Source organism: Sus scrofa, chromosome 8 (genome assembly GCF_000003025.6).
Source record: "Sus scrofa isolate TJ Tabasco breed Duroc chromosome 8, Sscrofa11.1, whole genome shotgun sequence".
Classification (NCBI taxonomy): domain Eukaryota; kingdom Metazoa; phylum Chordata; class Mammalia; order Artiodactyla; family Suidae; genus Sus; species Sus scrofa.
Window position 1 is genome coordinate 68710720 of NC_010450.4, and position 22500 is coordinate 68733219.

General features: G+C 38.4%; 1 protein-coding gene across 1 annotated transcript in view; it reads right to left on the reverse strand.

Annotated features, from left to right (window-relative positions):
* ADAMTS3 (ADAM metallopeptidase with thrombospondin type 1 motif 3) overlaps positions 1-22500 on the reverse strand; it is a 273471-nt gene that overhangs the window by 35653 nt on the left and 215318 nt on the right. Inside the window, exons 6-11 of the mRNA XM_021101423.1 lie at positions 8920-9003; positions 5995-6151; positions 5152-5257; positions 4615-4758; positions 3867-3999; positions 2071-2184 (exon numbers count right to left, since the gene is read on the reverse strand). Of these exons, the coding sequence (XP_020957082.1) occupies positions 2071-2184; positions 3867-3999; positions 4615-4758; positions 5152-5257; positions 5995-6151; positions 8920-9003 (738 nt within the window). The remainder of the gene's footprint in view (positions 1-2070; positions 2185-3866; positions 4000-4614; positions 4759-5151; positions 5258-5994; positions 6152-8919; positions 9004-22500) is intronic.

Sequence of the window (22500 nt, forward strand, 5' to 3'; positions counted from 1 at the left end):
TCCTTAACCCACTATGCCACATGAGAACTCTGGATATCTTCTTCATAAAGCAAAAATGAATCAACTCACTGTTGCTTTTTTTTTTTTTTTGAGTCAAAAGTCTGTAATATTGAATTTTCCCAAAACAACGCACTGTATGTAATGAATTTAGCATAGTGCCTAACAGTTTAAACACAAATAATGGCAAGTTTTATTATGATGATGATGCTTGTAATTCTTATAGCAAGTACAGTTTATACACATTTGCAATAGAGCTTTAAGGAGTTCCTGTTGCAGCTCAGTGGAAAAGAATCTGACTAGTATCCATGAGGATGCGGGTTCGATCCCTGGCCTTGGTCAGTGGGTTGGGGATCTGGTGTTGCTATGAGCGGTGGTGTAGGCTGCAGACTTGGCTCGGATCCTGTGTTGCTGTGGCTGTGGTTTAGGTCAGCAACTATAGCTCCAATTCGACCCCCAGCCTAGGAACTTCCATATGCCATGAGTGCGGCCTTAAAAAAAAAAAGACATAAGAAAAGAAATAGAGCCTTAAAGAGCTTTAAAAGAGCTAAAAGCCATATAAATCATCTTTGCCAGGTTTTGGTCCTATCTACACTATCTTATTTCCAAGCTAGTCAAAGCTCTTCAACTTGAGTTCTTAACATGCTTTTGTTTTGGGTTTCGTGATCTTTCCCCTTCTGAGTAGTGTAGCTTGGCACTTGGCCAGTTTCTGAGCATTTCAACCTCACTACTTTGAGACTGAAAACTTCTGGGCATCTTTCCCCAAGGAGCAAGGCCAAATCTTCTGTATAAGTGCGCATGACTTTATTTCTGGACAGCTTTCACAGGGAGTGGGATGCCAGCAAGTAAATCAAATCCCATTAGGGCCCAGATGCTCTGCTGAGCTGCTGCTTCCTATTCCATCAGTAGTGGCTGAATAGCGGCCCCAAAGAGACCAGGTCCTAATCCTTGAAATCTACAAATGTTCCCTTATTTGGAGGACAGTTTTTGCAGATGGAATTAAATGAGGAGTTTTAGCTGGGGAGATAATCCTGGATCATCCAGGGGACCCTGAATGCCATCACATGTATCTTTGTAAGAGAGGGGCAGAGGGAAAAGCTGAGGGACACTTGTAAGCAAAATGCATGTCATCCAGTGATTTCTTCTTCCCTACAAAAGGCAGAAGGATGCTCCATTCACTAGCATCAGGATATGCAGATTTTTCATTAAAACCTTTTAGTTTATTTTCAGCACCAATACTATATTTGATGTCACTGAGTCTCACGACCAAAATACGAATCATTAAAAATATCACAATACTGCCTGAAAAAGTTTCCTGTGCAGTCTGAAGAGCCTGGTAATAGGATAGGGAGTGAGGAAAGAGAGGCACGGGAAAGAAAGAGCTTTGGGGATGGATTTAAAGATTCTGTGCCCCTGTCTGCAGGGCTGGCTCAAGGGACTGGCTAAGAATAGAGAGGGTGGCTTCCTGGCCACTCATCTCAGAGTCATGTCTGCTCCAGGGACTCCACAGGAAACGGCCACAGACATCCCCACAAAGATAATGCATGAACGAAAATAATGACCAATTATGTAAAATATTTCAAGCATTTTTTTTTTTTGCTTGTTTGCCTATGACCAACAGTTGAATATAACAGTAAATACTCAAAAAGAAAAGAAAATAAAAGAGAGGGGCTGAGGGAAATTTACACACGGAAGAGAAGCAGGCAATGTGGCTGCAAAGGCAGAGACTGGAGTGGTGTGGCCACAAGTCAAGGCATTCAGGCCGCCACCGGAAGCTGGAAGAGCCAAGAAGAGACTCTCCGTGAGAGCCCCTGGGAGGGGGTGTCATCCCGCCCACATGTGGATTTCAGATCCATGACACTGATTTGTTCTCCTGGGCTCTGGTACTGGCGGAATAATCTTCTGGGGTGATTTGTTATAGCAGCTGCAGGACACAGTACATGATGTAAATGTATTCCTGCAAAGAAGCCTCACGAACTACAGTTCTCTCAAAAGTCACGGTACAGGTCGTTTGAAAGATGACGATTATGCAACACATCTTAAACCGTCATTGTGTAAATAGATCATACTCACTTTCCCAGCAGCACATTCAGTCCCATCGAGCGGAGGCCCCTTTTTAGTCTTACAAAAGTAGGGGTTATCAGGATGGCTACACCAAAGCTGTTTACATGGGTCAAAGGTTCGGAACTGGAAGAGAGAAAAAGCAACCTCTTAGTGACATAGATTTCTACCAATAATATCGTCTATACAGTTTTTTTCATGTCAGGTTTCTTGGATATTTTAATTTCAAGTTAATAGTCAAATTGGTGGCAGGTTAGAATAAAATCAAAGAACCACTGCCTAAGAATTCCAAGTAAAGAATACTTTAGATTGCTTTTCTAAAATAACATTGATAAACATTGATTTGTCTGGGATTCTCTGGCTGACTTTTAATAGTCTGCGGGCCATTTCAAACCTAGGATTTTCCAATAGACAAGACTGGGATTGTTCTGCAATGTTAAATTATTACTTTTTTTCTTTTTTAAAGTTATACTTGATTAACATGCTGTGCCAATTTCTGCGAGATAGCAAAGTGACCTCGTCATAACATACACACACACACTCTTTTTCTCATATTATCTTCCATCATGTTCTATAGCCAATCTCTTGGATTACAATATTGGGATTTTAAAAAGAATAATTATTATGAACATTTTAAATATGAAAACATTATAGCAGTTTTGCAGCTCTCAAACCATCAAAAGGGCTTCTCTTTATCCCTATAGGTATGAACTAGTCAATTATAAACAATAAAAATGCCCATCATAATGAGTCAACTAAGAGCAGAAAATATTTGTCAAGCTTTCTATGTAAGATTATGTACTCCAAATACATCAAAGTATCACAATACATTTGTGTACTTTCTAAAGTGCTCTCTATATATTTGAGGTTCATAACAATCCATGGCTGAGGAATATGGGTTACAAGGTAGGGCTATAGTTATGGATACAAATAGCCAGAATCTTAGTTTTCCCACTCTTAAGAGTATCTTTTATTTTCCTAAAACACTTCATGATAAGATCCAAATATACATACACACATCGTGTGTCCTTTTCCCTCATCTACTCTCTTTCTAACAGTGAACATCTTGTCATTCTTTAGATACATTTTTAAGTACATATAACAAACACCAGTTCACCCACACATTCATTGCCTTCACCACTCGTTATCCACACACAGCCTTATGGTCATAGCTGTCTTTTCTTTTTTTGATTAGTATTTGTTTTGGACCTGGGTTCTTGTTCCAATTCCTATTACTTAATGCAGAAACTGTATTTTTCCACAACATTGAGCCAAAGCTTTAGAATTCTCAGGTCAAAACACTGATGCAGGTATCTATCTATCTATCTATCTATCTATCTATCTATCTATCTATCTATCTATATCTCTCTGTGTGTGTGTATATATATATATATATATATATATATATGCATACAGATAAAATAGTGTATATATCTGCATATGGAGGATTTTAAGCAGCAGGTCAACTTCTTCTGATGAAATACAATATTTTTTCCCCTCTAACACAGAAAGCTTGCTCCAATATACATAAAGCCCTTATTTACTAGAAGCCTGGTTTAAGTAAGTTGCTTAATCTCTGCAAGTCTTAGCTTTTTCATTTGTAAAATAAACCTATACCAACCCCCTTCTAGTTTGTCACAGGATTGAATAAGATCATATATGCAAAGCACTTAGCTTTAGCATTTAGTGCCATAGCAAGCACAAAACCATTGATAAATATTCGTGCACCTGTGAGTCGGTAAAGTTCACCGAACAGGAGCGATGCAAATAGACTGCAAGCTGGAAAGTCTAAACTGATTGTAACGTACCGCAGTGCACATTTTATAGCCAACCCCGAAGTCAAAACGACACTGTTCATCCATAGAGTAATTAATTCCAGGAAGCTCCGGGAGTTTGGGCCAGTCATGTTCAAAAGGGTCATCAAGGAGACAGTCATAGGAACTGTAGGAAGGAAAATATTGCACGTGGTTAGATATTTTTTTATCAGGTCCTAATGAAAATGTATTCTTAGATTACGTACTCTGGAATATCATCAGATCATAGAGCAAGGTCACAAAAGCATATCTTTTAAGGTTTTTGGTTTCAGATCCATTTAGAAAAAGACCATTCATCTTTATTCGCCCCAGGAAAATAAGCTATGCATACTTAGAAATGCAGGAGAACTGTGACAACTTTATCTATGTCCCTAGCTGAACTGCCACATGGTGTGGCAGGGCAGATCCTGAAACCTGTGCTGTGGGGGACAGGTGGTATGCAGGCATTTCTTGACCAAGCCCTCCTCATCCTCAAATTAAATTTGACCATTCATTGAAGATCCCACAAAGAAGTCACTAGAGGAAAATCAGTTAAAAATTCACTTCAATTCTAGGCTTAAGGCTTAAAATATTGCAACAGCATTATGGAATCATTGTGCCAAAAGCTGAGTCACAAGAAAATATTTATCATGAACCAGTGTTTTCATTCACTGGGAGTCTTGTTATGATCAAGGTCCCAAGAGCCAGTTTGCCGTCTGTACTTCTACTATAACGCTCTCGTTACAGGCAGGAGGAGACATACTGAATGTATCTTTTCAGTTCTTGGCCACTGCATCGGGACCAGTGGTAACGATGAAACGCTGCTTGCACCAAAGGAGCCATGACGCTTCCCATCGCAGTCTCATCGCCGCACCTGTTGCCTTGTCCATCATGTTCCATTCCCAGCCTAAGACACAAAGCGAGACCCCATGGGTAAGAACGACCAGAGGAGACATGGCTATTGCAGTATTTCTGTTTTGAAAATAAGTACAGGGAAATATATATATTTTTTAAGTTCATGTGGCTTTTGTGGAGGAGTCACAGACACTGAAACTGAGAGCAGTCTGACCGAAATGCCTTTCTTCTTCTATAGCAATGAAAAGCCCAGGAGTGTCTCTGAAGCCACAGTCGCTCATTTAGTTGCAGTGCATGACCGCTTCACTGTTTTCAGCTCCTCTCACTTGGCAAGGGATGAGAGTTGCAAGCTGGCATGCCCTCTGCCCAAAGTGTGAACAATACTGAGAGAAGCAGGAAAGAAAAGACCTTCTTTTTTTCTTTATAGCTGTCAACAGTGACTTACACATGGCCAGTTTCATGGGCGACTACAAAAGCAGATGAAAAACCATCCTCATGATTCAGGGTACAACTTCTCACTGGATGACACATGCCTGTGACTGGGGCATATCCTGTAGAGAATAACAATTACTTTTATTTTCATTTTATGAGAAAACCCATTAAGAATTACTACTGGACCTTTGCCTAAGGGGGGAGAAAAACTTTTCAGGAGACAGAGGCAGTATTATTTGCTGCTAGCATTGTGCCACATTCTCTTGGGAAAGCCACAGGTAATGACTCTAAAAAGATTCATTGGGTCTGCATTTCCCTTTTCCTAAGGGAAGGAACTGCCTGGGGTTACCATTTCTGTTCTGCCCACCAACTAAGCTCGGTCTTTCTGCTGGAGTGAATGGTCCCTCTTATCATGGTACTGGTGAAGGGAGCCAGAAATTCCATCAACGTTGAAAAGAAAATGGTCAGTCCACTTTTCTCCAAAGTCTACATCAGAATTTATTAGATAAATGTAAGCTGACTTTGGGAGAAAGATCTTTGGCAGCAGACATTTCTCATGGCATCCCCTTTCCCGTTCCAGACAGTGAGTGGAAATCACACTACATTTTACAGTATCTCAGCAAGCCCGAAAGGCACACCTATTGCTGTAGAGTGTAATTTATCACAGTATTTAAGTGGCGTTAAACATCATGAATTACACAGAAGTCACTGGAAGCAAGAGAAAGAAACTGCATGCTTGGCTGAGGGATGGCAGAAGTGATAGTGGAGATCGGAACATTTGAACAGACTGCCTGATTTAGGATGACTTTCACAAAGCCATGTCCTTAAGTGTTCCTTCTACATTTAATGGGAATACCTTGCATTCCTGCAGGTCCAAAGTCTTGCCTGGTTAAGAAAATTGCATGATCATGGTGTTCAGAATGATTGGGATCAGATTTTTGTTGTTGGCAAGCCCAGCGACACACGTTCTCCAAGCTCCTAGATGGGTTTCCCCTTTCTATGAGGCTGATGGACTGAGGAAACAATACGTTAAAGGCATACATAGCATTTTTCCCAAAGGCTTCCTGTGATAACTTCCTTTGAGGTTAACATTAGAGATTTCAGGAATTAAATAATGCACAATAACACGACTGGGGCTTATTTAGATATTGACTTTCACTTGAAAATTCTAAATGCCCTTGAAGGATACCTTTATTATGATCAATATTACCTGGCACCACTAATGGAAATGGATGGTGCTGAGTTTGTTTGTTTGTTTGCTTTTTTGCTGTTGTGAAGCAACTCAATATTAACCAATTGGGTAAAAATTCTAGTAAGAATTTCTGATCTACCTTAGGCTTTTAGTTTCATAAATATTAAGAACAAAAATAGAGAATAGAAGGAAAGATTTGGGCATGAGACTTTTTTCCAGAGATGTTAAAGTGAAAGATCTTCAGTTTCTTTCCTTCCTTCCTCCCTCCTTTACTTTTCTTTTCTTTTCTTTTTTCTTTTCTTCCTTCCTTCCTTCCCTCCCGCCCCCTTCCTTCCTTCCTTCCTTCCTTCCTTCCTTCCTTCCTTTCTTTCTTTCTTTCTTTCTTTCTTTCTTTCTTTCTTTCTTTCTCTTTCTTTCTTTCTTTTTCTTTTCTTTTCTTTTCTTTTCTTTTCTTCCTCCCTCCCTCCCTTCCTTCCTTCCTTTCCTTCCTTTCACTTCTTTCCCTTCTTTCCCTTTCTTTCTTTCTTTTCCAAAATTAATCAACCTAGGAGTTCCCATCGTGGTGCAGCAGAAATGAATCCAACTAGGAACTATGAGGTTTCGGGTTCGATCCCTGGCCTTGCTCAGTGGGTTAAGGATCGGGTGTTGCCGTGAGCTGTGGTATAGGTTGCAGACGTGGCTCGGATCTGGCGTTGCTGTAGCTATGGTGGAGGCCAGCAGCTATAGCTCTGATTGGATCCCTAACCTGGGAACCTCCATATGCCGAAGGAGTGGCCCTAGGAAAAGACAAAAAGACAAAAAAAAAAAAAAAAATTAATCAACCTACAGGAAGAACCTAAGTTCTTCTGTAAGCAGGCAAAACTGGTTACATTTTCATCTTGAGAAGCAGTCAAATTATGTAAACCTCACGCTGAAAAAAATAACTACATTTTTTAAAACCTCAAAGCAATGAAGAGGGGTGTCCTTATATCTTACAGTTCCCAGGGATGCACTGACATTCCTTAGAACACTGCTGCTATCACACTGTGATCAAGAGTGAAAAGTTCAGAGGGAAAAGGACCATCCTTCCCAGAGTATTTCTGATGGAATGAGAAATTGAACTTGGAGCCCCAAATTTGTCCCTACTGGGCTGACTGGCTGGCAGCTTTGTTACATTTCAGCAAATGTTTTTTTATCAGTGTTTACATTCTTAATTAAGAAAAAAAATTTGGTTTGTTATATGCTGATCACAGACTTCTCCAAGGAAATAATTAATAACCAGTTGAAGGATGTGAACATCTTGGCTGGAGCTGACTTGCCTTCAGTGTTGGAGACACAAAGTAGGCCAGGTTTATGGGATAAACCAAAGGTCAGTGGCACCCTCTCACCAGAAATGTAAGTTTTCATACAAAATGAGATGCAGACATGTGGATCTTTTTTCCTGTTTGCCAAATGCATTATTTTACTAGTATTCCATACTCAGAAGGATTAATTAATGGGGGGGGGGACGTGTAATTTTGAACATCAAGAAAGCTGCCAAGTTAGGCACCTCCCCTATGTTTCCTCCTCAAAGGAAGAGAACACTTCATCCATTCCATTATTTTCAAAGACAAGGACATATCTAGTGTCTTTTTTTTTTTTTTTTTTTTTTGTCTTTTTGCTATTTCTTTGGCCGCTCCAGCGGCATATGGAGGTTCCCAGGCTAGGGGTCTAATCAGAGCTGTGGCCACCAGCCTTCGCCAGAGCCACAGCAACGCAGGATCCGAGCCTCGTCTGCAACCTACACCACAGCTCATGGCAACGCCAGATCGTTAACCCACTGAGCAAGGGCAGGGATCAAACCCTCAACCTCCTGGTTCCTAGTCGGATTCGTTAACCACTGCGCCATGACGGGAACTCCTCTAGTGTCATTTTTAAGCCAGCTGAAGTTACAGTATGTAGAATACTTATTGTATACATTTTGACACACTTTTTGTTTTCAAAAAGATTAAAACCCTTTTAAATAAATTTTTAAAAATCATATATATATATATATATACACACACACACAAACATACATATATATACACACACATACATATATATGTGTGTGTGTCTCATTGTGTGCTTCACTCTTCTTAACTGGAAAGACACACATGTAAAATATTGCTTTTAATAAATTATGAAAGGGTAAGGATCTCTGTTATTTTGTTTCACTGATATATTTGAAACAGCTATAATGCTTCTGAAACACAGTAGGCATTCAATATGGATGTTTTTGAATTAATAAATGAATCATAAATTTGGTGATGATAACAGATTAAGGAATTCTCTTTCCTCACAATAGTATCCATTCATTTTCATCCTTACAGTGATGCCTAAAATCAAGATAATTATCTCCAACTTCATTAGACAGAGGTAAACACAGCAAATGGTGCCTGCACCAAAGCCATTTATCATCTACTCAAATGAAGAGATTTTGGTTCATTGGGGCAGTTTCTCTTCCTCAGTTCAGTTATGTCCGTGTGAGACATAACTATACCACCTATTAGCTAAGGCTTCAGCAAACTAACCTTCTGTCTGCTAACCCCATCATTACTGTTCACAGGTCACATATTTAAAATATTTTACCTTTGCATAACCCAGCATTATCATGCGCACCAGGACGACATTTATATGCACTCCGAGGGACTCATCATGATAAATTTCATTCACCTAAAAACAAAGCAGATCATTATAAGAAAAAAAGGCAACATGAAAGATTTCATGAAATGTACAACATTTAAGGGATCGGCCATGTAATCCCCAATACTGCAGTCAAGTCGCTTTTTAAAAAAATTCAGTTTAAACCAACCTCTGAAATGAAATCACTTACTTTTAGCTTTGGAATAATTCCCGGCTATGTGAATTACTGATTTCGCAGATCCCACAATAACATGAACATAGAGAATGTGCTTTAAAAGGGCTTCATTATTTTTACTTTTATTTTTTATTTTTATTACTCAAATGAATTTCTCACATCTGTAGTTGTATAATGATCATCACAATCCAATTTCACAGAATAAAAATAAAAAATAAATAAATAAATGAAATTGTCAAAGTTAAAAAAAAATGAGCTTCATTAAACTACTGTATTAAGAGTCCACATGTGCTATAATTCACACAGAACATTCATCAAAGCAACCACAAGAGGATGACTCTGGTGTCACACCTGCCAGCTGTGAATGGTTGCAACCATGTGGAGGAAAAGAGCAAGCATGTCATCCAGGGGTACCCCTGGTGCTGCCAGGGGTGCTACATCCAGTTGGGGAAGCCTGTGGAAATGGAGCTGGTGTGCAGGAGTTGTGGTGGTCTCTCTGGAGGCCAGTAACTGGGTGGTCCTCCCATTCCACCCCCTCCAGGACTGGGGCAGCAGAAGTGGTGATCGCCTAGAAGTCCTACAGAATAGAAAGCCTTCCATATTTGAATTCCTAAGATGACTACACAAGAACATACCATATGAGTATCAGTCCTGGGTATGGCTCATTAGGGCAAAGTTGAGTCACTGCTCTTTGTCTAATTTTAAATGTTAAATTAAAATTACTATGAGTGATTTGGTATGCTTTAAAGTAATAGATATATTAGAACTTAAGTGGCCTCAGAGGTCATAGTCCAATATAGATTTATACTGACAAGGAAGGTGAAGACTGCAGAGATGAGTTGATATGCTAAAACACTCAGCAAATTATTGGCAAATGTGAATCAAAAGTAGACATATATGGTTATGCTAGTGAAAGATCAATGTGAATAACAATTGCTTAGTAAAATGCTAGCAGAAGTGGGAAAGGTGGAGTTATCTGGCTAAATTTCAAAGTTCTTAGCTGTTCTTAGGAACAGGGAACCAACATTTGTCATAATAACTAAAAGAGGGATGGAAAACCAACTGCAATCAACTTGAGATTTGGGAGGTTTGGGACAGAAGGCACAGCAAATTTAAAACCTACAGAGGAGATAAAGGCATAATCTCATAGAGAGAAGCTTTAAAAAGAAATAGAACTCAGGGATAACAGAATGCTCTTTAAAAAAAAATAAATTCATGAGTCATAAAATTGTGAATTACCACACTGACCAAGAAACAGACCAAGAAATCTCAAATTCTCCTTTTTTTTTTTTCTTTTTTGAAGGCCTGAATTGCTATGAATTTCCCTCTGAGCACTGCTTTTGTGGCATCCCATAGATTCTGAGTGGTTTTGTCTTCATTATCATTTGTCTCAAGGTATTTTTTAATTTCCTTCTTGATTTCCTCATTGACCCATTGGTGTGGTTGCCAAGGGGAAGGGGAGGGGGAGGGAATGGGATGGATTGGCAGCTTGAGGTTAATAGATGCAAACTATTGCTTTTGGAATGGATTAGCAATGAGAACCTGCTGTGTAGCACTGAGAACTGTCTAGTCACCTATGATGAAGCATGATAATGGGAGAAAAAAGAATGTATACATGTACGTGTAACTGGGTCACCATGTTGTACAGTTAAAAAAAAAAAATTGTATTGGGGAAATAACAATAAAAAAAAAATTAGGAGTTCCCATCGTGTTTCAATGGTTAACAAATCTGACTAGGAACCATGAGGTTGTAGGTTTGATCCCTGGCCTTGCTCAGTGGGTTAAGGATCCAGTGTTGCTGTGAGCTGTGGTGTAGGTCACAGATGCGGCTCAGATCCCATGTTGCTGTGGCTCTGGGATCCCATGTAGGCCAACGGCTACAGGTCCGATTAGACCCCTAGCCTGGGAACCTCTATATGCTGTGGGTGTGGCTCTAGAAAAGACAAAAAATAAAAAATTAAAAAAAAAAAGAATCTCAAATTAAGTGTTTCAGGAATCTAATGGATCTACATATAACACTTTAAAATATCAAGGCTTTAAATGTAGAATAAAGGTACACTTACTGAATTTGTAGATGTAATAAAAAAAGGAAGTACAGCTAAGGTGGACGTAAAAGATCTAGGGAAGCTAGTATATAGCTAGTATAAAGATGACAAAGTGTGGTTTAACAAGAAAAGATTTAGGGTCTTTTTGAGTGGAAAAATATGGATATACACACACACATAGATTTACAAATACATACACACACATACAATAGTAAGACCCAATTTAATACCTAATCAGGATTAGCCAATGAGTGAAAAAGAATCTGCAATTCACTCCTGCATTGCACAGGCATGCAGGCTGGTAGCTCATGTGCAAGTTGTCCCACCATAGACCAGAGGACACCTGAAGTATTGAGTTGAAGTTGTCCGTTCTGCCTTATGAAAGAAGTGCCTACAAATAGGAATGTATCCCGAGCCCCCTTTAAGCAAAGAGAAAGGAGTCTGGAAAATACGTCACATAAAGAATGGTGGGACAGATCTAGTGGCTAAGTCTGACACTAGCCACTAAGAGTCTCATGACATCTTGGTTCAACCACTCATTGTTTGTGGGGCCTTTATCTTTCTAAGCTTCAATCAAATGGATATAATAATGCTGCCTCATAAGGTTGGGGTAAGAATTGAAAGATTCAATTTATTCACACAGTTGCTCAAAAAATTTAAGACAAGAAGGGCAGAGGGACCTTAAAGCACATTAGAGTGTGGGAAGCAGAAAATAAAACCTAGCAATAAGATTTAATAGCCACCATATGGAAGGTGGCTCAATTTATTTTGCATATCTAGACCAAATAAAACCCAAACCCATGGGTTCATGCCATTAAAGGGGGAGATTTAAGATTGATATGAGGAAAAGCTGAATGCTGGCCAAAAAAAAAGAGCTGTGATTTCTCATGACCTTTCTGCTCATGGGCAGATTCTCTTCTCTTACTCCACACCTCATGCCTAATTGAAGACTGAATCCCCCTTCATTTCTGGATTAATTATCTGATAAGAAATCTCTGAGATCTTAGTTCCAATATAAGCACAAGTCTGAAGCCAGGCCTGTCACTAACACATTCATCCAAAGAGACTCATGGACCTTCCAAGACACTTCTCGTAAGGCAGCTGTTTTAAATTAGCAACACGGCTTCACACACAAGGTTAGAACACAGATTTAGGTGAATGTATTGAGATGTAAATACATTTAATGTTTAAAAAAAAACCTTTGAAATCAATGATAGTATGTGCACATAACAGGGGAACAATAAAATTTTAAACTAAAGAAAATAGCTAGATGACAAGAAGTGCATTAGTTTCTGGAGAAGAGGTGATGAAGGGAAGAGAGGCCCTTACAGCCACTGCAGAGCAGCAGTGACAACCACATTTTAAGTGTTATAGGAAACACACGTATCAGAAAACTATCAGAATCATAAAATAAATGAAAGGTGGCAATCATAACAAATAGCTTGTGATATCTGAGTTAGTATAATGTACATATCATCACCCTAAATTAGTCAGTTCATTGCTTTTGGTAAACTTTAAAATCAGCAGACTGCCCAGAAAGTACGATGGATAAAAACTAATGTTCTTAATGGCGACACTGCATTATAAAATGATGGAATAGAAGGACATTTTTTTAAAAGCCACATTTACCATTCACCAAAAGAAAAGTAGTATTTAACAAAGATCCCTGTTATGCTAGGCTAGTTAGATATCAGGGTGCTCCAGCATAAATCACAATCAGTTATGGAATTTTTCAAGTTGGCACACATTTGTGAAACTGTCTCAGAGTATAACTAAATTACTCTGGGCAGAAATAATCAACTAAAAGGCAATAATATTTGTACATAGCAGAAAATATTCTTTCAATGTGGCAAATCAACAAATATTTAGGTGTCTGTATTGTGCAGACCAATGAATATCATTTACTATTTTGCTTTTCAAGGTTTAAAAAGTTGCTTCCTTATTCACTTCTAAAGTGTACTTAATAAGTTGGCTGTTTGTCATCTTGCCAGGCCTCATTAATAACAGGATGCAATGTTTTTATGCTCTGAGACACACAGGATATGATAAGAGTTGGAGAAATAATCTGCACCACAGGATTAAACAGAGTCAAAGACCTGGACTCTGGCCCCACTTATGCCTCCTATAAACTACGTGACCTTGGGTAGGTCACTTAAACCCTCCAAGCCTCTTTTTTGTCACTGGCAAATGATAGTCAGCCTCCCTCTGCCTGCTTCATGAAAATCAAGCAAGATGCCACACGACTGCCCTCAGGAAAAGATAAAGCACTTTAGGACACTTCCACCTATCCACACACAAAATTTTAAAGTTTGTGGATGTATTTTTACAATCTACCTGAAAAGAGTAAACAAAAACAAAAGCAAACAAAAAAACACACCGCCCCCATCTTAGTTTTCACTGAAAAGGACTCAAAGACTCTTATACTGTAAATTTGTTTACTCTTAATGGAATCAGAGATGTAGTTTAAATTATAAACAAACAAACAAACCAAAAAACTGAGTCAAGTTGTTTAAGACAATCTTTTCCAAAAATACTCTCTAACCACTGTACCAAAGTTCCTTCCAGCAGATGGCAGCATGTACGTTTTATAGGCAGGTGAAGGACAGGCTGCTTTACACACCTGAATGTACGTATAAGTTATTAGGTCTGCCTTTTTTTATATCTACACATAAGTAAAATAACTTCCTTAAAATTAAGAATGTTAAACCAGTCTAACCCAAGGAAAACACTGAGTCACTGGATACTTAAAAGCAAAGAAAAATACTGAAGATATCTTTATTTAAATTACTTTTCAGTATCGACTGATTCAAACATTTACATAAGAGACATAAAGCAACTCAAACAGTCTGTGTATAAATGAATCACAAATTTTAACAATCAATAAATGATATACTGGAGGAACTAAAAGCATATCATACTGAACTAACCATATGAATCCCTCGAGATGGACGGAAATAATACTTGTTAAGAGAGCATTTTTACAACAGTAAGTGACAAGAGGAGCAGCTTTTTCATCAGTAACAAAGTTATCAACAACAAAGAAAACAGCATTACAAGGATCCTTCCAGGTTCCAGACACCATTCTAAATACTGTACCTACATAAATGCAAGTACTCCTTGCAATAGCTTTAGATGTGCTGTCTCCATTTTACATCTTCTCTGGGCCTAACAAAATCAAGGCCCAGAGAAGTTAGATACCTTGCCCATGGTCTCACAAGTACATAGACCAAAGGATGAACACCTAGTCAGTCTGGCTCCAGAGTCAGTAGTTTTTACTAACTTGCTACACTTCCACACACCTGTAGACCACAGCACCATCACTCTGCACAACAGATCTGATTTTAGAATAATCAATAGTGATTCATGACCCCTGAGTTTAAGAAACTGATATGGAAGCCTATTGAGAAGGAGAACTTAAAAACCTCATTTCCTTTCCATAATTATCCTTCCTGTAAATTTTAAGGAGATGAGGAATGAGACTCAAAATTTACTCCAAATAAGGATTTTTTGATGGTCTATATAATCTAAAGATAAATTGGGAAAAAATAAAGAGAGCAGATCACCAGAAAAATTGAATAAGAAAAGATAGGGCTGAAATTTACAACCAGTGTTTTGGGTTGTAAGCAAAGCATTAAGCATAAACATTCTAAGAAATCATATATTCAACACTTTATAGTGCAAATTAAAGTCTGTCCATGCAAAACTGAATATCCTTTCACCGTGTCAGCCAATCAATCCATTGGTGCAAGGGTAGATTTTCTATGAGGTGTTCAGGGTTGAGCCCAGAGTATTTATTAAATTACCTGAAAGAAGGAGTAAACAGAGTATTAATTCAACTTTCAGATGACCTTAAATTGGAAGGGGCTGCCAATGATGTGAGGAGGGGAAAAAAAAGGTAAAAGCAAATCAAGTATTCCTTTCCTTGAAAGGAAAATTCCTTCCAGGTTTGTTCCCGGACAGGACAATTTCTCCCAGGACATTTCCCTGGCAGGACAATCTGACCTGCTTTGTCTGTCTAGCTGATGAACAGCGTTGTCTGGCTTCAACAAAGCCCATTTTTCTTTCAGATGGATGGATGAGGTCTTGAGAGGCAGTGTAGCTCAATGGTTAAGGGCATCGGATCCATAGCCAAACTCTTAGCTATGTGACCTTGGGAAGAGTATCTGTCTCTGTGCCTCAGTCTTCTCATCTGTAAAATGGGATAATTATACTATTGTCCTTACAGGATTGTTTAGAGGAATAAATGAGCTCATATGTGTATAGTGCATAGCGCTGCTTGGGCCTTGCAAGTAGAAAAACAAGAATTATCAACCAAGATTAGCAACATTATTCACACAGAAGCAAATAAATAGTATCTATGCACGATTTTTTTTAAAAGAGACTTTTGGTTAATGGAAGACCAACAAATAAGGACAAGATAGCCTGAGTGATTTTGGCTGGACTTGAAAGAACTCCACAATGGACTAGGAAAATATCTCACTCTATCCACAAAACCTCTTGTAGAGCTAAAGTCCTGACACATACCTGCTTGGATCCCCAGTCCTGTCCTCTATATTCTTTTTACTCAGAGGAGGTAGCTGTTTCCTAACCTGTCAACTCCTCTTCCCTCATCTCCAAACTCAGACCAATAATAACCACTTTTTAAAAATTGAAGTGTAGCTGATGTACGATGCTGTATTAGTTTCATATGTATAGTAAAGTGATTCAGTTATATTATTTTTTAGATTCTTTTCCATTATAGGTTATGACATATCGAATATGGGTCCCTTGTTACACAGTAGGTCCTTGTTGCTTATCTATTTGATATAGAGTTAGCGTGTGTATGTTAATCCCAAACTCCTAATTTATCCTTCTCCCAATAACTACTTTTTATGAACAGTCTTATCCAATATTTACTGAACTGAATTGTACCAACTGTCCTGCAGAGGTGAACTGAATAATAAATGAGTTTGGGTCTCTGTCCTTATCATGAATGTATTCTAATAGGTAAACTTGGCTGTAAAGATATGGACAAAATAAACACAAAAAGATTCGTAGACAAGGTCACTTCATGGGAATAGGTGCTGTGAAGAAAATAATTCTGAGTGATGAGACAGGGGACATGAGGAAGAGGAAGAAGCTGAGACTGGGGTGGGGGTGGTCGGAGGAACCGGGAGACCTGTGGACAAGAAGGAATGTGCCTATCTGGGGAACAAGCGATCCGGGCAAAGGAACGAGTGGATACAAAAGCTCAACCTCTGTTATCATGAAAGCCCAAACCCTACAGAAGAGACATCTTTATCACTTTAAAAAGAGACCAAGACCCAAAGAAGTTATATAATTTTTTCCCCTCACATGATGAGCACAGCCAAAATTCAAGTAGGTCTATGTGACGCCAATGCTAGTTCTGTTCACAAACACCTTGCCCGTCTTTTTCTTCCCATCATAATGGAAATTCTAAGTCTCTACTTCCTTCTGAGATTCTTCCCTATCAAAGATATTTGCTCCCAACACTCAGCTCCATTTCCCATATTCAATCACACGCTTCCTTGGAGTTTCCCTTCCTCTTTTACTAATATTCTCAGTTTTCCTTCATCATGACAAAAAAAAAGCCACCTACAATATTTTGTAGCATATGTTCGTCAATGACACCATTCAAGTTCTTTAGCAATGTTAGCTCTGTTTCCTCTGTCTAGCCCCCCCACATCAGTGAGTCCTGAGTTCTGCTTTTGATCTTCTTCTCTCATATAATTTCCCTGCGATATTTCACCCAATGTTGTTTGTTCAAACGATATCTATACACTGATGGATTCCAAATATCTCACACTGATTCACCTCTCATGTTCCAGAGTCATCTGTTCAACCCCAGAAAGAGGTCTATCTATTTGGAATATCTATATTTTTTCCAAGTACATTTGTCTTCTCCTGAAAATCTATTCTTCTCTCTGAATATTCTATCACAGTTAAAGATGAAATTATCCTTGATTCCTTCCTCCTCTTGAAGAACTGTGGTCAATCTATTCTCGGGTCCTGTGGACATCTTTCACACCTATCCATTCCTGTAGCTCTGTACGTGTCCTGTTCAGTTGGACTGCTGTAACAACCTGTTAAAACGTTTGCAAATGTTTTCATTTGGGTATTCTGGGCCCATTTCAGGAGTTCTCCAGATGGACAGATGATCAGGGTCAGATGGTTGTTTTCAAGAAGCATGAGTCTGCCCATTCATGTTAATTATGCTTTTACTTTCTTTAAGCCGCAGAGGAGCTCTGGATGGATCAAGAATAGGCAATTCAGCCATAAAACCTTGCAAACTCTTCCAGCCTTTGGAACAGTGGACCTGTACCAAAAGCTCAGGTAGAATCAATTTCTTTCTTCAAGAATGATAAAGATGATTGGCTCAGCAAGCTAAAAAGCTCTTCTATGTTTTAGGACTTTGGGAAAAATAAAGGCTGGAATAAGCCCAGGAAAAAAGGTTTTTATTGATTTTTCAGTTAAAATCAAAGGGACCTCTGAAGCAGCAACACTGTGGCAATAAGAGGATATTAATTCAACCTGTGGTATAGGGCCTCTTTTCCAGAACGACAGGTCGAAGATATTCCAGGGAAGGTGGACATGTTTATACAAGGGGCAGCTGAATTGACGTGTGCTTGCTCCGGTCTGTCTCTGTGACCTGGTGTGTTCACTGCACACTTGGGATATTAAGACAGTTTACTGAGGCAGGGAAGGGTGGTATGAACCACAAGGAGTTTGAAGCCAGATATTCTATAGTTTTCCCCCTTATTCTGGCACTTAGACACCACGTGTCTATATTCATAGCCCGGTGTCTTACAGAGTCTCTTCCTCCAAATCATTCTCATATACCCAGAATCTTTTTTTAAAAAAACACAGATTGATCTTTAAAAACACTTTAGGACTCTTCGCTAGCAAGGTGAAATTTAAACTCTTTAGGATGGCACATATATTTTTCTAAAGGTAGCCCCAGACAGACTTTACCCAGCCTGTCATCTTTCCTAAATACTCTTCAATTTCATGTACAGACAAACTTCCAGGGGCTCTGAAAACATCATGAGCTACCACTTTTACCATCCTTTTAGTTATTCATTTTTGGCCCATCCTGGCACATGTGGAATTTTCCAGGCCAGGAATCGAACTCGTGCCACAGCAGTGACAATGCCAAATCCTTAACTGCTAGACTACCAAGGAATTCCAGAATCATTTCATAATCTGTTCTCCATTTTCCAAGACCCACCTTCTCTTTTTCTAGCCAGCAAATGCTAATTTATTCTCCAAAGGCCAACACAAATGATACATCCTCTACAAAGATTCCATTTGCCAATGGCATTATTTGCCAAACCACATCCCCTCCTTTTCAATTAATGTTTACATAGTACTTTGTGGTTTAATCTTTCGGAGAAACTATCACACTTTATTATTCTTATTTCTTGATTTATTTATTTCACCTGCTAGAATTAGCTTCTTATGGAAAGGAGCTAAATTTTATTAATTTTTGCCTCCCTAGAATCTAACAGGACTTGGTCTATGGGAGGGTATGTATGTATGCTAGATGTATGTATGCCTAGAGGGCTGATATGAATTCAAATGCAAAAAGTGGATTAAAGATAATAATGCCAAATAGAAAATTACTACATGATTTTCTAAAGTTGCCTCAAGATGTATGTACATTCTCCAAATAATCTGCCTTGCACTTACATTCAACATGTTCAGAAACACTAGTTAAGAAATCAAAAGCAGTGTAGAAATTGAATCATCAAGTAACCCAAAACCACATTTATTTGCTAACCCTTGAATAAGACCATTAATGCTCTGTTAGGAGCACAGTACTTCTGTGAAGTTGTATTTCTTGTAAGTATAGTATGCATGTTAGATCATCTATGATTATTTTTTTTTTTTTTTTTATTTTTTTTATTATTCATTTATGAGTTATTAGTTCATTGTCTATTACCAATGGCCAATTTCAGTATATGAAAAAAATCAGTGAATTCTCTTGTAGTTATTAATGATTGCTTGGAAGTACAAGGTTTTTTTTCATACTAGGAGCTATCCTTTTAAATGAATTGTTTTCTTTTCTTTGGATACAGCCTGATATTAAGGCATAGACTCAATTCTCTACAGGGCACTGAAAATTTCAATAGACACAATAGAGCCAGATCACTTAGATCTTAGCAAATGACAAGAATATCTGTCTCAGCCAAGGGCTGGTGACAGGGAACATCTGGCATGTTGAAAGAAAACAACCCACCTCCTTACCTGCAGAATCTGCTTCATCACCCTGTTAGAGAGAATCTTAAACTAGATTGCTAGCTAATTTGATACAGTAAGACAGGTAATTGAATTCTTAACTTCAATGACTTGAATGGTATTCTAACAAGGTACAGGAACAGGTAAAGAAGAAGCATCAGAGTTGTATTCGTCAAGGGATCTACCAAGCAACTTGGTAACAAGAGTCAGCAAAGCTCAGAGAGGAAGAGTACTAGGTTCTGAAGTCAGAAAGATCTATTGGGCTCAAGTCTTCACTGTCTAACCCTGGGAAGGTCTCCTAGTGTCTCTAAATCTCAGTCTCCTAATTTATAAACTAGGACTGAAAATGAACATAGTTCACAGTTGAGGAGTTTTATATAATTTTTGTAAAGTATTTAGCCCAGGACCAGGCACAGAGCAAAGGTTAAATGTTGGTTGGTAATAGTATAAAACACCACCCTCAACATTCTATCATTCTTTTGAATCTTGACCTGAAACTAGATGATATCAAACATCTTCAGTGATTTCACCACTAACCTTGATTCCCAACAACTTATTTTTTTCATAGACCACACCATCTGCATGAATGGCACCATGATCCAAGCCCCCAAAGGGTAAACAGGGTGCATTCCTCCCTTTCTCTCAGCCCCTGAACTGATTCACTGACAAAATACATTGATTCTAATTATTACATTGATTCTTATTACTGCAATCATCATTGCCTAGTAAACCATCTCTTGCCTAGGCACCTACAATTGATTTCTAATTGATCTGTCTTCATTATCCCTAAACCTCTCTAATCCATTCTTTACCACACAAAAAGAGGCCTTCAATGGATTTCCATTGATTTGCTTAAAAATGAATTAAGTGATTCAAATGATGCAACTGACGAGGCTTAATCTCTAAAATATACAAACAACTTATACAACTCAACAGCAAAAAAGCCAACAACCCAATGGAAAAATGGGCAAAATACCTGAGTAGACATTTCTCCAAAGAAGATATACAGATGGCCAACAAGCACATGAAAAAATGCTCAACATCCCTGATTATTAGAGAAATGAAAATCAAAACTACCATGAGATACTACCTCACACCAGTCAGAATGGTCATCGTTAATAAGTCCACAAATAACAAGTGCTGGAGAGGTTGTGGAAAAAAGGGAACCCTCCTGCACTGTTGGTGAGAATGTAAGTTGGTACAACCACTATGGAAAACAGTATGGAGGTACCTTAGAAATCTATACATAGAACTTCCATATGACCCAGCAATCCCACTCTTGGGCATATATCTGGACAAAATTTTCCTTGAAAAAGACACATGCACCCACATGTTAATTGTAGCTATATTCACATCAGCCAAGACATGGAAACAACCGAAATATCCATCAACAGATGATTGAATTAAGAAGATGTGGTATATATACACAATGGAATACTACTCAGCCATAAAAAAGAACGACATATTGCCATTTGCAGCAACATGGATGGAACTAGAGAGTCTCATACTGAGTGAAGTAAGTCAGAAAGAGAAAGACAAATACCATATGATATCACTTATATCTGGAATCTAATATATGGCACAAGTGAACCTTTCCACAGAAAAGAAAATCATGGACTTGGAGAATAGATCTGTGGTTGCCAAGGGGGAGGGGGAGGGAGTGGGATGGATTGGGAGCTTGGGGTTAATAGATACAGACTATTGCCTTTGGAATGGATAAGCAATGACATCCTGCTGTGTAGCACTGGGAACTATGTCTAGTCACTTATGATGGAGCATGATAATGTGAGAAAAAAAATCTATACATGTATGTTTAACTGTGTCACCATGCTGTATAGAAAACTGACAGAACACTGTAAACCAGCTATAATGAAAAAAATAAAAAAACATTATAAAAAATAAATAAATAAAGCTACTTAGAATTAAAAAAATGAATTCTGGGAAATCTACTCAATGCTCCGTGAAAACCTATGTGGGAATGGATATGTGTATATGTGTGGCTGAATCACTGTGCTAAACAGCAGAAATTAAAACAACATTGTAAATCAACTATACTCCAATCAAGTTACTCTCCCATGAAAGGTGCTTGCCTTCTTCTCCAAACTCCAGCTGACTCCTTGCATACTAGACTGAAGCCATATTGGTTTTCTTTTGGTAACTAATATACCTGCCCTTGTTCAATGACTAGCTCTTTCTTTTACTTTCAATCTCAATTCAACCATTACTTCTTGGAAGAATGCTTTCCTGGCCATCTCGTCTATGTGTAATCCCTATCACCTGTTTACTCTGTTATTCCCTTTCCAAGCAAACCGCTGGTTCCCTGTATGACTCTTATCATAACCAATGATGTGTTTATTCAATTTCCCCACCAGTCTGTAATTTTAGTATGGACAAGAAATGTCTTTTGTATTTCCCACTAAACACTTTATATACAGCATTAAAATATTTGTTAAAACACTAAATCATTCAAATTTTATTGGATTGTGCTATGTGGCAGACATTGTTTTGATTTGTAAATAAGAAGCTTAATAATGTATGGTCACTGCACTCAAGGAGCAAACGACCTATTAGAGAGCTGGTGCCAGGGAATTCACACATTTTATAATAAGAAGAGAATGGTTTGTGAAAGGGTCCCAGGAGCTGGTGGTTGATATGAAATATTAACAGAAAAGTTATCTCTTGGAATATTTTTTTCTGTCTCCTCTCTCTCTTCTCCTTCTGGCACCCCTATAATACGGATGTTGGTGTGTGTCACGTTGTCCCAGAGTTCTCTGAGACTCTCTTCATTTCTTTTCAATCTTTTTCCTCTTTTCTGTTCTGCATCCGTAATTTCCACTAATCTGTCCTCCATCTTGCTTATTTGTTCTTCTGCCTCCTGTATTCTGCTGTTAGCTGCTTCTAGTGAATTTTTTATTTCAGTTATTGTATTTTGCATCTCTTCTTGTTTAAATTTTATATCTTGTATCTTTTGCTTGTAAAATGGAGATGCAAGGGGAAGAAGGAACAGTGGGAAGAAAGTTATTTTGGAGAGACCAAAGGACAAAGGTATGAAGTGGATTTTGACTGTCA